Genomic DNA, 14,076 nt, shown 5'->3' on the forward strand with positions numbered 1-14,076 from the left:
GGGGGACTGTGTGAAGAAATGGTTGACATTCCTACACGGTTCATACTACATTTTTGAAAAAAGCCTTAAATGAAAGCTGAGAGTCTGCACTTTAAGCAGGTATTCATTGTTTCATTTAAAACCCATTGTGGTGGTGTACAGAGCCAAAATGACGACAACTGTATCATTGTCCAAATATTTATGGACCTGACTGTATTACACAGTGTTAAATGATACAGTCTGTTATCTCCCTATTACTCTAATCTTTCCTGCTTATCGCTCAAACAAATGATTAATTTCTAAATTAATATCGGTGTTCATTCAAGATACCTTCATCAGTTACCAGAGGCCACTGTCTAACATCATCAATCCAGCTATTCATGATGCTGTCATTGTGGAGAGTCAGTTCACAATGACAGCATAATGAAGTGATGACTGACACATGTCACCGCAGCAATGGCGGCGCCGCAAGATGGCGGCATACACAAATCACTCGCCGAATTCGTCTATACGCCTTGTTGACTGCCACTGGTCTGTGGGCAGATAAGATAACATTCATTGATGGCTGTGGCTGATCTTTATCTGTTTTACATCAGTTTTGTGCAGACTGAAAAGCAGGGCTCAGTGACTAACATCGACCTGTCATCCCGGGGACAATAGAAAACATGTTTGGGATGAATATAGATATTCTTTGGATTTCTTGAGGATGAAAGGATGCGGTAAACACACTATTGAAGTGTATTTTTTTCCTGCTGATGCTACATTAATGACAAATCCTTGTTGAAATCCGAGTATCGGCAGGAGGAGAGCTAGTTAAGGTTAGCTGTTAGCAGCCAGTGCCCAGAGCTAACAGTTTATGATGTTCCATTATGATGAGTTCAAGCTCAATTCAGTAAAAGTGACAATTGGGCGAAGGTAAATTAGAATGTATGATGTGTTTAAATGTAATCTTATAAAATGTCATTTTTGGTGAGAAACTTTAAGAAATAGTCATTTAAAGGAGAAATTTGTTGATGTTTTCACAGCAATATAAAATAGATATTAAAGAGGGAATTATGATATATACAGTCAAGGCTTTTGAAGCAATAAAAAAATGTTTTTACATGAAAGGATATATAAAAGGTTGTTTTATCTATCCTATGATTGAATTTGTGCTCATTCAAAGGTAGTGTAATGAAGAGCTCAATGACTTTAAAACAGTTGGGTTCAGTGCAGATGTCTTTGTTTCTCTGGCACAGAAGGGGGAATAAATAAAGACACAAAATATCAGTTCTGGCTTCATCCAAATTGTAATTTAAACATTGGTAACGCCCCGGAATTTCACAATCAGTGCATCCCTACTTTAAAGCACTTAAATTTCAGCTGCAGCATCTTGCAGCTCTTACTGTGTTTTCAGACAGAATGAGGGCAAATTTTCAAGGCTGTGTGGCTGCTTACAAAGTCAAAAGAAAGATGTGATTTTAACATAAACACACAGGCACACTTCCATAACCACAGTCAGTGTGTCTGTTGCTAGCTAGCTTACAGCTAATCTCTGCATTGTTGGTACAGTTTGCTGCATATCAACACAGACTGCACAAATATTTTTGTTTTAGGAATAATAATGACACAAGATGAACTGGAAAAAAATATCTCAGTAGATGCAGTAAATACTGGCACTTTAATTTGGGACATAATTTGATGGTATCCAAAGCAGCATCATCACAAATTAGATGGCTGTGTCAATAGAAGCAGGGTGCTTATGGCCTGATTATTTCTATACTGATCTTCTGTACTGAAAATATTAACATAACTTTGCTGTGCTGCTGATCTATCTCTCAGGTCCTGGTAGGGGGGGGCACCATGGAGGAGGTGATGGAGGAGGCTACAGAAGGGGAGGTGATGGAGGAGGCTACAGAAGGGGAGATGATGGAGGGGTAAAGAATAACTCTGTCTGGTCTGCTGCAGCATTGCAGGCTGCAGATGTTGCTCCGGCTCCTGCATCCATCGACTGGAACTCCATCCGGGAGAACAAGGACAAGTATGAAGAGCTCAAGTGGAAGGGTGAGGGCTCATGTTGTCACTGTTCTGCATACACTTCAGTCCCCAAGCATTTGGAAAGGGATATGTTTTTCAATGAATAGGCCTCATTTACAGCTTTAAACTCTTTCTCAATAATATTTACAACTTCTCTCAGACCTCCCACCCATGAAGAAGAAGTTTTACACCGAGGCAGAGAGCGTATCCATGCTTACGGCAGAGGAAGTCTGTCAATGGAGGTAAATCTAACACAGTTGCCTTTTCATCACAGCATCTAGCTCATGGGTGTAAACAGGGATGTCCACAATATGTTATACAATGGTAGACAGCAGTAGAGTCAAATGACAGCTGTCTTTTAGTTGACATGCTTGCAAAACCTCAAACCTCCCAGATTTCTCAAACCAACACTGTTCCCTTAAGTGTTTATTGTCTGCATTGTTTTCCATTACAGCCTAAGACAAATAGGTGGCACCATTTATCCGCCTTTTAATGTGTTATCTGAGTAGGTGTGGCTGTAATACTGTATGCAAACGTGTCATGCAGACACGTGCAAGCCTGCTTGTCCCGGAATTCGTCAGTGGTTCTCACTAAAGCTTCAAAATAAGGGCGAGCATTTCGGGGAAGTACAGGAAAAGTAGTTTACAAAAAGGGATTGACAGTAGCGTAAATCTGGTTGTGCAGGTCAAAAGGGCCACAGTTAACATCAAGCACTGATCTGTAGCTCCTCAGGACACAGTGAAAGTGGTTTAGTTTTTGAAATCGAAAAGATATTCTTTGCACAAGTTGTAAACAGAGCAGAAAAACACCAACACACTACATAGTTGATCTTCATGTGAGGTTTGGGATACAGTACAGATTGGACTAAATGTGGTTTCTTAAACATCTGATAAACACATAGCATATTCATCCTTGTCCACAATGCTCTTGTTTACTTTTCCACAGGAAGGAGAATAACAATATCTTTGTTGACGACCTGAAGGAGGAGGGGGAGAAGCGGAATATTCCCAATCCCTGTCGCACATTTCTGGAGGCCTTCGAGCTTTACCCGGATGTCATGGAAAATATTGAACACGTTGGCTTTGCCAAACCGACCCCCATCCAGGTATGAGCCTGGTACCTGGGCACATTTATTTTTGTTGTTTACTGCTAATCTTGCTTTGAAGTATCACTGCTGGACACATTGGAACCACATTCCTCAAATAATGGAGTTTATGATGTGTTGAACTGTTGCACTGCAGCTAATGTTTATGTTGGTTTGATCAAATCAGGCTGATGTTAAATACTTTGGTTTGGTTAGTGACCAATAATCCAATAACCCAATACTATAATTTATTAACTTGTGAACAGGGGAAACATCGCTCTGTGTCCTGTAAATGCAAGAGTTGTTTTAATTACTGTGTTGAAAAAGCACCTTATTTGGAACAAAATGTCCATGTGGTATACTGTGTGTGGTTTGTTGCAAAGACCGGTACAGACACCTGTTGTGACCTTTTCCAATTTGCTGTCTGTTGCCATTGGTAATCCCCGTGATTTACTGAGATCCATATGCGGAAATACCCGCATTAATGGCGGCATTGACAGGAAATATTTAGGCTTTTTTTCTTTTTATTAATCTGTGGTTTTAGTCTCAAAAAGCAGAAGCGAAAGGAAATCTTAGATGACACGATGTGTTGAGTGCTGAGCAAAAAAACAATTTAATTAACAGTTTTTCTACATAAATTACCTCTTGATGTGAGATTCTCTTGATCCAAACTGTTGCTCAGAATAATTATTCAGTGTTTATGCTGTATTCAGAGTACCAGAGAGGCAGTGTAGAAGGTCTACTATCAATACTGCCAAAGTAAATGATAGAAATTTGAATACTCAATTCTCTTATGAAGTGTTTTTATTGTGTTGTAATAAAAATGGTTCCTAACTTTCAAACTGACGTACTTTCAACAGACCCTTTTTTATTTTTTACACCTTTTTTTCTATAAACTATAAAGACATTGCCTGGGACAGAAATGTATGTCTTCTAAATTTGAATTGAATCCATCCTGCATCATAAAACTCTAACTGAAATTCTAGTGGGATGCTGCTACAGAAGCCATTGACATTTAAAACATTCAAACATCTATAAGATATCTAAATGTAAATCATAGGAGTCACATTAGATCAGTGCACATGCTGCAATTCCAGTGACGAATGTGTTCTGGGAAAGCGTCTGGGTGTGTTTCCTGAGTTTTTCAAAGGCTCCTTAGCTGGAAATGTTGCTCACTATATCTGTGTCAGTGCCGACCACAAAGAATATGCTGCAGGGGGGAAATGAAACGACATCATCTCTCCCTCAAGTTTCACTTTCATTTCACAGTAAGAGGCTTGGTCTGATGAAGAGTATTACCACTGGCCTGTGCTTTCAATTAGTTGCAGAGCTGGTTCTGTGTTTTGCAATGCCAGTCTGGCAAACATGCTGATGTGAAGGTGTTGTACTGCTGCACCCTGTGCTCTGCTCCAGCTCGCATGTTTTTTAATACCTGCTGGTGTGATGCTGTTAGATTGGTATGCCTGCCAACCAGTGATCAAAAGCAAAACTTAAGTAAATGTATTACCTGTACATCGTTGCCAGGTCTCATAATATCAGTGGAAACTTTTGTCGAGTCTGTCTGTCGTTCAAGACATTGCTATAATTTGTGAATACCCCTCATGTTTTTAATAGTCCTTTTATAGGTTTCTGTTCATGAACAAACAAGATAGTGACAATTTGGTCTTAATGGTAGTGAAAGTTTTTCACTTTGACGAAGCCAGGCTCGCAGTTTTCCCCCTGCCTCATGTCTTATGTTAAGTAAGGCTAAACACGCCCTGACTCCAGCTCTGTAATAAATGCGTGAAATAAATTCATGTGTGTGAAGTGTATTTCACAAAATGTTGATCTTACATGCTGTAACAACACTAGTTGGTGGTAGGGTTGCTGTGAAGTGCTGTAAAGTTTAGTTGATTAAACACACATTAAACATGGCTTAATAGAGACAGTTTCAAACACAAGAACACAAATCAGCTTCGCTATAATTCGCAGCATTCACAGACAAACACTTGTCTTTATCTGGACACATTTTCCCCACAAATACAACATGCTAATGTTTTTAGCACAAGTCTATGGCATTTTACATTGTATAAATTAGCCTAGCAGCTAGCAAACTTTTCCTCTTCTCATACGAAGCCAGTAACAACGGCAACATGTAATAAAGGTAATGGTACCTAATTTGGCTCCATTACAACTCACGATGTTCACTGACAAAACAAGTGTCTCATACTTGACACGTTTTCCAAACATATATGTATAAATGAGCCTAGCGACGAGCAGAGATTTCCTCTGCTCATATGAAGCCAGGATAAATCACACACAAGACTTAAAATGCTATTTTGTGGAGTCATTATTGTCTTCACAGTGTATTGTTTCTTATCTGTGAAATAAAAGTAAATGAAAGCTTTGTTTCCACTGAGGGAAATGGTTTCAGCTTACAGAAACAGACAGGAGGTCTGCGTCAACGTGACATGTAGTTACATTTCTGGGGGGGGGGTGCATGTCAGGCTATGGCGTAGGCTCTACATTGACGCAGATCCTATGCTGCAGCTACAGCGTTGATTCAATGCAGAAGTATAAATTCCGCCTGACTACACAGAGCCTTAACCAAGTGCAGCACTCCCTGTTTTTTTCCTCAACTTTTAAGTGATATTAATTTTGTATAGTGTTGCGTTGTCTCCATGTAAGAAGATAATTGCTCTTATTACAGTAGAACCGCATTGATGCAAGAAAAAATCTCATATTTAGATTTAAATATGTGTTTAATGTGATCTGTAGATTCCTTTTGATAGTGTTATAGTTATTTTTTTACATTTCTTCAATGTTGTTTTGCTTAATAACTTAATAATACAGTATGTGTAGATTAGTTACTTGAGTAGTCTTCTTTACACCAGCTGTGGTTTTGTGTATGTGTACACTATTAATCTCTGTGTTTGTATAAATGTATGATGATGTTTTTGTTTGTTTCTTCACCAGTCCCAGGCATGGCCAGTGTTGCTGAGCGGGGAGGACCTGATCGCCATTGCTCAGACAGGAACAGGGAAAACCCTGGCCTACCTGCTACCAGGGTTCATCCACATGGACGGACAGCCTCTGTGAGTACAGCACCTGCGTCCTTCTCTTTAGTGAATTCTTATCTTTCCTTTTCGGCATCAATAATTATTTCCAACTAGTGAAAGAACTGTTTCTTTTCTCTTGTTTCAGAGCAGTTTTGATATTTATGTCTGTTTATCTGTGAGATACTTTCTGTCTGTTTGTCTTTCTGTCCTTGATAGGCCTAGAGCTGAGCAGGATGGCCCAGGCATGTTGGTGCTGACTCCCACCAGAGAGCTGGCCTTGCAGGTTGAGACTGAGTGCAAAAAGTACCGCTATAAGGGCTACAAAAGGTCCAGCAGTCTTATATTAACACACATCATAAAGGATGACCTTTAATTCAGTAATATAATGCGATGTAGAGTTACCATGTTGATGTCTGTTCCTTCTGTACCTTCTCTCAGTATCTGTATCTATGGCGGAGGGGACAGGAGAGGCCAGATCAACCTGGTGAAATGCGGTGTGGACATAGTGATCGCCACACCAGGTCGACTAAATGATCTACAGATGAATGAGCTCATCAGTCTGCGCTCCATCACCTACTTGGTCAGCTGTTTGTGTCTGTGTGTCTTAGTGCCTCAGTTTGTGTGTGAAATTCTTCAGGTGTTAGGTGTTGGCACAAATGAACGTAGCAAAAGTTTGTGTTCTTTTCTTAATTGTTGTGTGTGAGTACTGACAGGTTGCCTTTAATGACTGCTCTGATCACTGGGTAAAGGTGCTGGACGAGGCTGACCGTATGCTAGATATGGGTTTTGAACCGCAGATTATGAAGATTCTCCTGGACATCCGCCCAGACCGTCAGACTGTCATGACCAGGTATGAGTAAAGTCACTTTGTGTTTAACATGGTTTTCACACGTAGCTGTTTGAAAAAAATCTCTGAAAAGGAGGGGGGGGGGGTTGGATCTACTCTTTTCCCCTCATTGAGAAATTCTGGATTTGGCATCCATCCCACCCACCACTGCTGCTTGTGGTAGGTTTCCTTTCCTGCTTCCAGATTCAGCTTTACATGTTTGGGCAGACCTAGACTCGGATGAGGAGTGCACCAATATCCACGACTAGCAGATGTATCAGGGTAGTTAGCATCTTTTATTTGTTTATGCTGTTAGCTTGTAGGCTAACTATGGCTATAACTATGGTGGGGTGTTTGGTGAATAGTGGAAGGAAGCTCCAGTGTCTGGTTTACATCCAAAAACTGCACACTCTACCAAGTTTGCTATCAAAACTTTCATGATACTAATGCAACTCTCACTGTCAGGTTTCATTGCTGCTGTTGTGTCAAAGTCTGTTCCCTCCTCAATATGTGTCTCATGGATTTGTTACGTATCTAAGCTAGTTTGCCTAGCATTCATTTGAATAGCAGATTTTAGGGAAGTACACAGGCATCCCCCATTAATAAAGTATATAAAATTAAAATTAAATTAAATTAAACATTTTAGGGGACTTAGAAAACACATATTTTTGAATGGAGGGGGACTTAAATGAACGAGACAGTAGGACACAACCGCAGATGCAATCCTAGAGAGAGAGCATTTACATTCCAGACTTTGAGCATGAAAACCACCCAGTGTAATTCAATGTTTCCACCACAGTTAGAAGAGAATAGAGGTGTGCCATATCATCATATTTAATATCATATGAAAAAGTCATACCGTGATATTTCGACTTGTTGACACTGACTTCATACTGTTAGCCACGGCATCAAGAAGCCTGGCTGAAAATGAAATTATTACCGACTCTGTGGTTTCAAAAAAAGGAGCAGCTTCAGTAGTGTGGAATAAACTGTGGCATCGTTAGGCCTGGTTTACAAACAGCCCTGGACTTCTCAGACTCTTTGAGCGACTTACCGCTTAGAGGGAACTCATTTGGTGCCTCCCCCTGCAGCAGCACTGTCCTCTCTCGATATGCACACACAGGAGTCAGTGTCATTTTGTAATAAACCTCTGGTAAGTAAACCTACGTGCTGCTCGTGGCTCAACAAGAAACTCCATATATGTGAATGTGTGATAGTTGTGGTATCATAACAGCCTGTCACAGGTTACAGCGTGATGGTTAGAGGAAAAATGGCAGAGCATAAAGGTCCAGGTGGAAAATATAAGCAACTCAATCATTTAGGATTTTACTAAAAGAAGGAAATCAGCTGTTGATTTATATATATAGATCCCAGGGGACATTTTTTGTATTTGGGAGCTGTTTAAATGTGTAATTAGTGGTAGACTGTATTTAGTTGAACTATTAATATTGCAACAGAATCTGAATCTCACTCTGAGTTACTGCTGTTGTTCACAAACTAAAGAAATTATTTCATTTTTGTTTAGTTTTTACTAAATATTTGAAGGCAAACTGTAAAAGTGTATCACGTATTTTGTTGCAATTCTGTTTTCTTAAATAAATAATAAAAATAATTGTATACTAATTTGTCATATTGTCAAGAATATCGTTGTCGCGAAAATTCCCTGAAATATTGTGATATTATTTTAGGGCCATATCTAGGAGAGTGTTAGAATTCATATATTAATGACCTCAGGGAATGTGTTTCATCATGCTTAAAACTACATGAATTTTTTTTAAAAGAGAAAATGTATATATATGTATCAAACTGCATAATTAATCTACATCTTCACAAATGAACAATAGATGTTGACTGTTTAATACAGAAGATTTTCTTTGAAATGTGAAGTGTAGAATTTAAACTTCCTTTTTCCATCTCAAACTTCCATGTTTCAGTGCCACCTGGCCCACAGGTGTGAGACGATTGGCCAAGTCCTACCTAAAGAGTCCCATGATGGTTTATGTGGGCACCCTGGACCTAGCAGTAAGTGGATACACTCAGTCATCTATGAAGTGTCTGAATACTGGAGACACTGTCTGTCTCTGACCGTGAGCCAATTGAATGAGAGCAAACTGATAAATACTGTTTCTCTCCCACAAAAATGGCTCAAATACTTATTTTTATTTATTCTTGGCCATTTGTTTTTTTAACGTTTCCTAAACTTCATGGCTTTTAGACAGTGAATTTGAGATGCTGTGTGCTGTTTCTACACTTCCTGTCTTTCCCTGGGTCTCAGGCGGTTAACACAGTGCAGCAAACAGTGCTGATTGTCCATGAAGAAGAGAAAAAGGCCTACGTGTTTGACTTCATCAGAAACATGCTGCCCCAGGATAAAGTCCTCATCTTTGTCGGCAAGAAACTTGTGTGAGTGGGAAGTCAGTCACAACATATGGCTTTGAATCAAGAGAGTAAATTATGTTTTAGCCGCCACCCACAGTCCCTAGTAAATACCTGAGTCCACCATATGTTTACACTGGCAGCGTTTACCACCTATACTAACAGTTCCATGTGTGCGTCTTTTCATTTTCCATCTCAGAGCTGATGACCTGTCCAGTGACATGTGTCTGCAGGGTCTGGCTGTGCAAAGTCTCCATGGTGACCGTGAGCAGTGTGACCGTGAAGAGGCCCTCAAGGACTTTAAAGAGAGTACGTAACGTGAAGGAAAATGTGGTTTTGAATAAAAGGCTTTCTCTAACTCAGGAAGCAGAGGTGACTGTAAGTTACATTATTCTTGGAGCTGGTGGTCTTATCTTGAAGCCAATGAGCTTCAACTAAAGTCTGAAGGATCAAACTGACCAGAGACTGTAATCTTTTTCCAGGCCGAGTTCGTATCCTGGTCGCGACAGACTTGGCGTCTCGAGGGTTGGATGTCGCTGACATTACACGTGTCTTCAATTATGACTTCCCACGTAACATAGAGGAGTATGTCCACCGCGTGGGCCGAACTGGCCGAGCAGGGTAAGTGTGTGTCTGTCTACGGACGTTCTCCTGGTGTCACATGATTGAAAGTCACTACAGGTGTCTGTCTGTTGTTGGGTTAGTTTGTGATGTTGATGCTTTTATGTGTCAGACGCTCAGGTGCTTCTGTTACCTTGGTAACAAGAGAAAACTGGAGGATGGCCCCTGAGCTGATTCCAATACTGGAACGAGCAGGACAGGTTAGTACACACACATTATTTTGACCACAAATATTTTCATTTGTTTATTAGAAACGAGATCTATTATTTACCCCATGAACTTTTTATTATGGATACAATTAAAGTCAGAGAGAGTAGGAGGGTCTGTCTGTCAGTAAGAGACACTTTCACATTTTTAATTTTCGTTTAGTCACACGTGAGGCTGATAATTCCTGAGCGTCATGTTGGATGTGAGTGACATAATTTCATCATTTTTCCAGAACATTTAGCCTAATAAATACTTTAAAGTGTTCAGTAGACACCACAGCCATATTCTGGGTTAATAAATAATGAATTCACAATCAGAATATCAATAAATTCAAATAATCAGTAAATGATATGAATGCATTCTGTGTCTTGGACAGGACACCGTAAAAAGTATAAATACAAGAAGTAGGTTGTTCTTCATGTGCAGGTGTTTGTTAGACAGAAACGAAACGCGGCCGCTCTGGTGGTTATAACTGTGTCTTTATTAGTATGCATGTGCAGACAAAAACTCCATCAAAAGTCTGTGCAGCTGTTAAAGCCAACTGGCAGCTGATCCAGCTGTGATCAGCTGCCGCCGTCATCAGAAACAGATGTCGCTTTAGAGGGCAAAACGACTGAGTTCTCTAAACACATATTTCCTCGTTTCCTCTCTCCTTGCATATCCAGTGGGAGGGACCACAAGGCAAGTGAGGGAAACGTGGATGCAATTTAAGAGACTCGGGAAGCTCCCAGTGCTTAAATACAGCCCATAACTGCGTAATAATACACAGCTGTGTCAGTGATCACACACAAAAGCCCATCCACTCAAGATTCCCTCAACTATCAGAACATAAAACATCCATAGGCTGATACACTTAAAAGTCCTGACTAAAAACAAAACTTGACTGTGGAGGCCATTGGAGTACAGTGAACTCATTGTCATGTTCAAGAAACCAGTTTGAGATGATTTGAGCTTTGTGACATGGTGCGTTATCCTGCTGGAAGTAGCCATCAGAAGAAGATGGTTGTTGGTGTCAGACCAGCCTGTCTGACACCAACAACCATGCCACGTTCAGAGTCACTTAAATCACCTTTCTTCCTCATTCTGATGCTCGGTTTGAACTTCAGCAGGTCGTCTTGACCATGTCTACATGCCTAAATACATTGAGTTGCTGCCACGTGATTGGCTGATTGGCTGATTAGCTATTTGTGTTAACAAGCAGTGGAAAAGGTGTACCTAATAAAGTGGCCGGTGAGTGTATACAGTATACAAATGCATGTCCTTTAACTTAAGATTCATCCAATGAAATATACAAAATATAGAAACACCAAAACGCATTTTAGTTTTTTATTTTAAAAAAATATTTTTACATATACTCTTGACACAAAGTCACACATCAGTTCTCAAAACATTTTTGCAACCAAAAAGCTGGAATGAACAGTGCTATTGAGTGGGAAGCATGTGTTATGTTCTTAATTGATCTTAATTAATCTGTCGAATTTAAAGTAGATTTAATACAAAATCTAGCAAAGTGTATTAAAGTGTAATTTTTGTGACTCCTGTTGCAGGAGGTTCCTGAGGAGCTGGTGCTGATGGCAGAGCGATACGAGAAGCACAAGAGGGAGAAGGAGCTGTGCAATCCAAGGGAACGAGAGGGAGGAGAAGGACGAAGAGGAGGAGGAGGAGGAGGAGGAGGAAGAAGAAGAGGAGGAGGAGGGGGCTGGAGAGATGGTGGAGGAAGAGGAGGCAGGGATCGAAGCGAAAATTGGGGATTCTAATGCATGATTGTTCATGTAAGTCCACGTATGCTACAAGGTTTCTCACACAGGTTTACAAAACTACTCAGGTGGAAGTATTAGTCCTGTATTATATTATAATGTAGGACTAATGTTAATTTTCTTACACTTTTCTCAGCAGGATGAAGCAGGATCTGAAACCGCTTGTGTTGTAATTTCTTTTGAATGTATATATATATATTTTATTTGATTTATTGTCTTTCATTTAAAAGTTTGTTTGTATTTTGCTGGATCATCATCCATTGTAAAATGAGGCAGTTACACCTCATTATGTTGTGCTCCTGTTTTTAAAAAAAGTTTAAAATGCACAATTTTGACAGTTTTCTTCTGTCTGTAACTCACCAACCACAGCAGTATGTACTATCACTCTGAATATTAAGTTTATGTAATTTCTTGATTTGGCAGATCTAAATCTGCAAAATAAATTCTCCTTTTAAAGAGACGTTGCAGCCAGAGTATTTTATTGGCTTGGTAACTTGAAATATTCTCCATATGATGCAGTGATGTCTTTGCACTATTTCTGTGCGTCCACTAAAATGGGGGATCATTTATCGATCATTTTCCAAAGCGTTTCAACGCACAAGATATTTGAATGTGTATTTTCTACCGTTGGTGCATGTAGAGCAGATGAAAGATCAGATTTAAGTGAAGTCACCTACTATACAATTTTTATGGCATACTATAAGAAGTTATAGTAATATACTAATAATAATATAAGAATACTATACGAAGACACTTTTTTACGATATTTTAATTCTATACACTTCATCGCATATAATACTATACTACACTTTTACTATATTTTTATCGAATACTATGCTATGACACTTTATTATACTTTTATAGCACACTATACTATGACATTTTTCTATATTTTCATTGCATACATCGGTATGACACTTTTTAATGATATTTTTATGGCATACTTTATGAAATTTTGATGTTTTCATTGCCTACTATACAATGACATTTTTAGGATATTTTCATGGCCTACACTACTATGATATTTTTTAGGATTTTTTTTTTTTATATATACTATTCTGTGGCACTTTTTTAGGATGTTTTTATGGTACTATGACGTTTTTATCACACATTTGACGACATTCTATACTATGACGTTTTAATCACATTTTTGACGACATACTTTTCGTGAAATTTTTGATGAGGTACTATACTATGATATTTTTATCACATTTTTGACGACATTCTATACTATGACGTTTTTCCAGGGTGTCCGCAGGGGTCTTAAAAAGTATTAAAAGTTGATCAATCAAATGTCGGAAAATTAGGGCCCTTAAAAAGTATTAAAAAGTCTTAATTGCGATTTTATGAAGTATAAAATTTTCTTGGCATTCAAGCTTTGACAAATAGTATCCATGAATGTATAATTTATTTTCCTTCTTGCGACTATTACAAACAACGATATGTAGGTAGACACACTCGGATTGCCACTTGGGGCCGTGCGCGTACCTGTGCAACATCACACGACGGTGCATGTCCAGGCACCAAACAGAGTAGCAAAAGACAATAAAGAATCCTTCTCATCTTATCTGAGTTCTGTTGTATGTTTGTACTCCATAGATTTGATTGCAAATTACAACTGTTTACTAAGTTAAATCGACAGCTTGAAATGGCGATGAGGTCGTAAGGTTTTTTTGGAAGATTTTAAAAAAGTCTTAAAAAGGTATTGAAATTAACCTCAGGATTCCTGCAAATACGCTGTTTTCATTATTTTTGAACCACATACTATACTATGACGTCTTTATCACATTTTTGACGACATACTATACTATGATGTTTTTATCACATTTTGGACGACATACTATACTATGATGTTTTTATCACATTTTGGACGATATACTATACTATGACGTTTTTATCACATTTTGGATGACATACCATACTATTAAATTTAAAACACATTTTTGACAACATACTATACTATGATGTTTTTATCACATTTTTGACGACATACTATACTATGAAATTTAAAACACATTTTTGACGACATACTATACTATTAAATTTAAAACACATTTTTGATGACGTACTATACAACAACGTTTTCATCACATTTTGGCCGACATACTATACTATGAAATTTAAAACACATTTTTGACGACATACTATACTATGACGTTTTTATCACATTTT

At 38.7% G+C, this 14,076-nt stretch overlaps 1 protein-coding gene across 4 annotated transcripts in view; it reads left to right on the forward strand.

Moving 5' to 3' along the window:
* The window catches only part of ddx43 (DEAD (Asp-Glu-Ala-Asp) box polypeptide 43), an 18,711-nt gene extending 6,364 nt beyond the window's left edge, over positions 1-12,347 (forward strand). The window contains exons 4-17 of one of the 4 annotated variants that reach the window (XM_050071245.1): positions 1,801-2,022; positions 2,156-2,237; positions 2,941-3,100; positions 6,035-6,153; positions 6,334-6,444; positions 6,556-6,697; positions 6,867-6,967; positions 8,878-8,965; positions 9,219-9,346; positions 9,519-9,628; positions 9,802-9,940; positions 10,053-10,140; positions 11,695-11,919; positions 12,041-12,347. In XM_050071245.1, the coding sequence (XP_049927202.1) occupies positions 1,801-2,022; positions 2,156-2,237; positions 2,941-3,100; positions 6,035-6,153; positions 6,334-6,444; positions 6,556-6,697; positions 6,867-6,967; positions 8,878-8,965; positions 9,219-9,346; positions 9,519-9,628; positions 9,802-9,940; positions 10,053-10,140; positions 11,695-11,904 (1,700 nt within the window). In that variant the 3' untranslated portion in view covers positions 11,905-11,919; positions 12,041-12,347. Of the gene's footprint in view, positions 1-1,800; positions 2,023-2,155; positions 2,238-2,940; positions 3,101-6,034; positions 6,154-6,333; positions 6,445-6,555; positions 6,698-6,866; positions 6,968-8,877; positions 8,966-9,218; positions 9,347-9,518; positions 9,629-9,801; positions 9,941-10,052; positions 10,141-11,694 lie in introns of all 4 variants that reach the window. The other 3 variants (XM_050071246.1, XM_050071244.1, XM_050071247.1) reach the window with 3 other exon arrangements.
* Positions 12,348-14,076: the final 1,729 nt, after the last annotated feature.

Source organism: Epinephelus moara, chromosome 19 (assembly GCF_006386435.1).
Source record: "Epinephelus moara isolate mb chromosome 19, YSFRI_EMoa_1.0, whole genome shotgun sequence".
Taxonomy (NCBI): Eukaryota; Metazoa; Chordata; class Actinopteri; order Perciformes; family Serranidae; genus Epinephelus; species Epinephelus moara.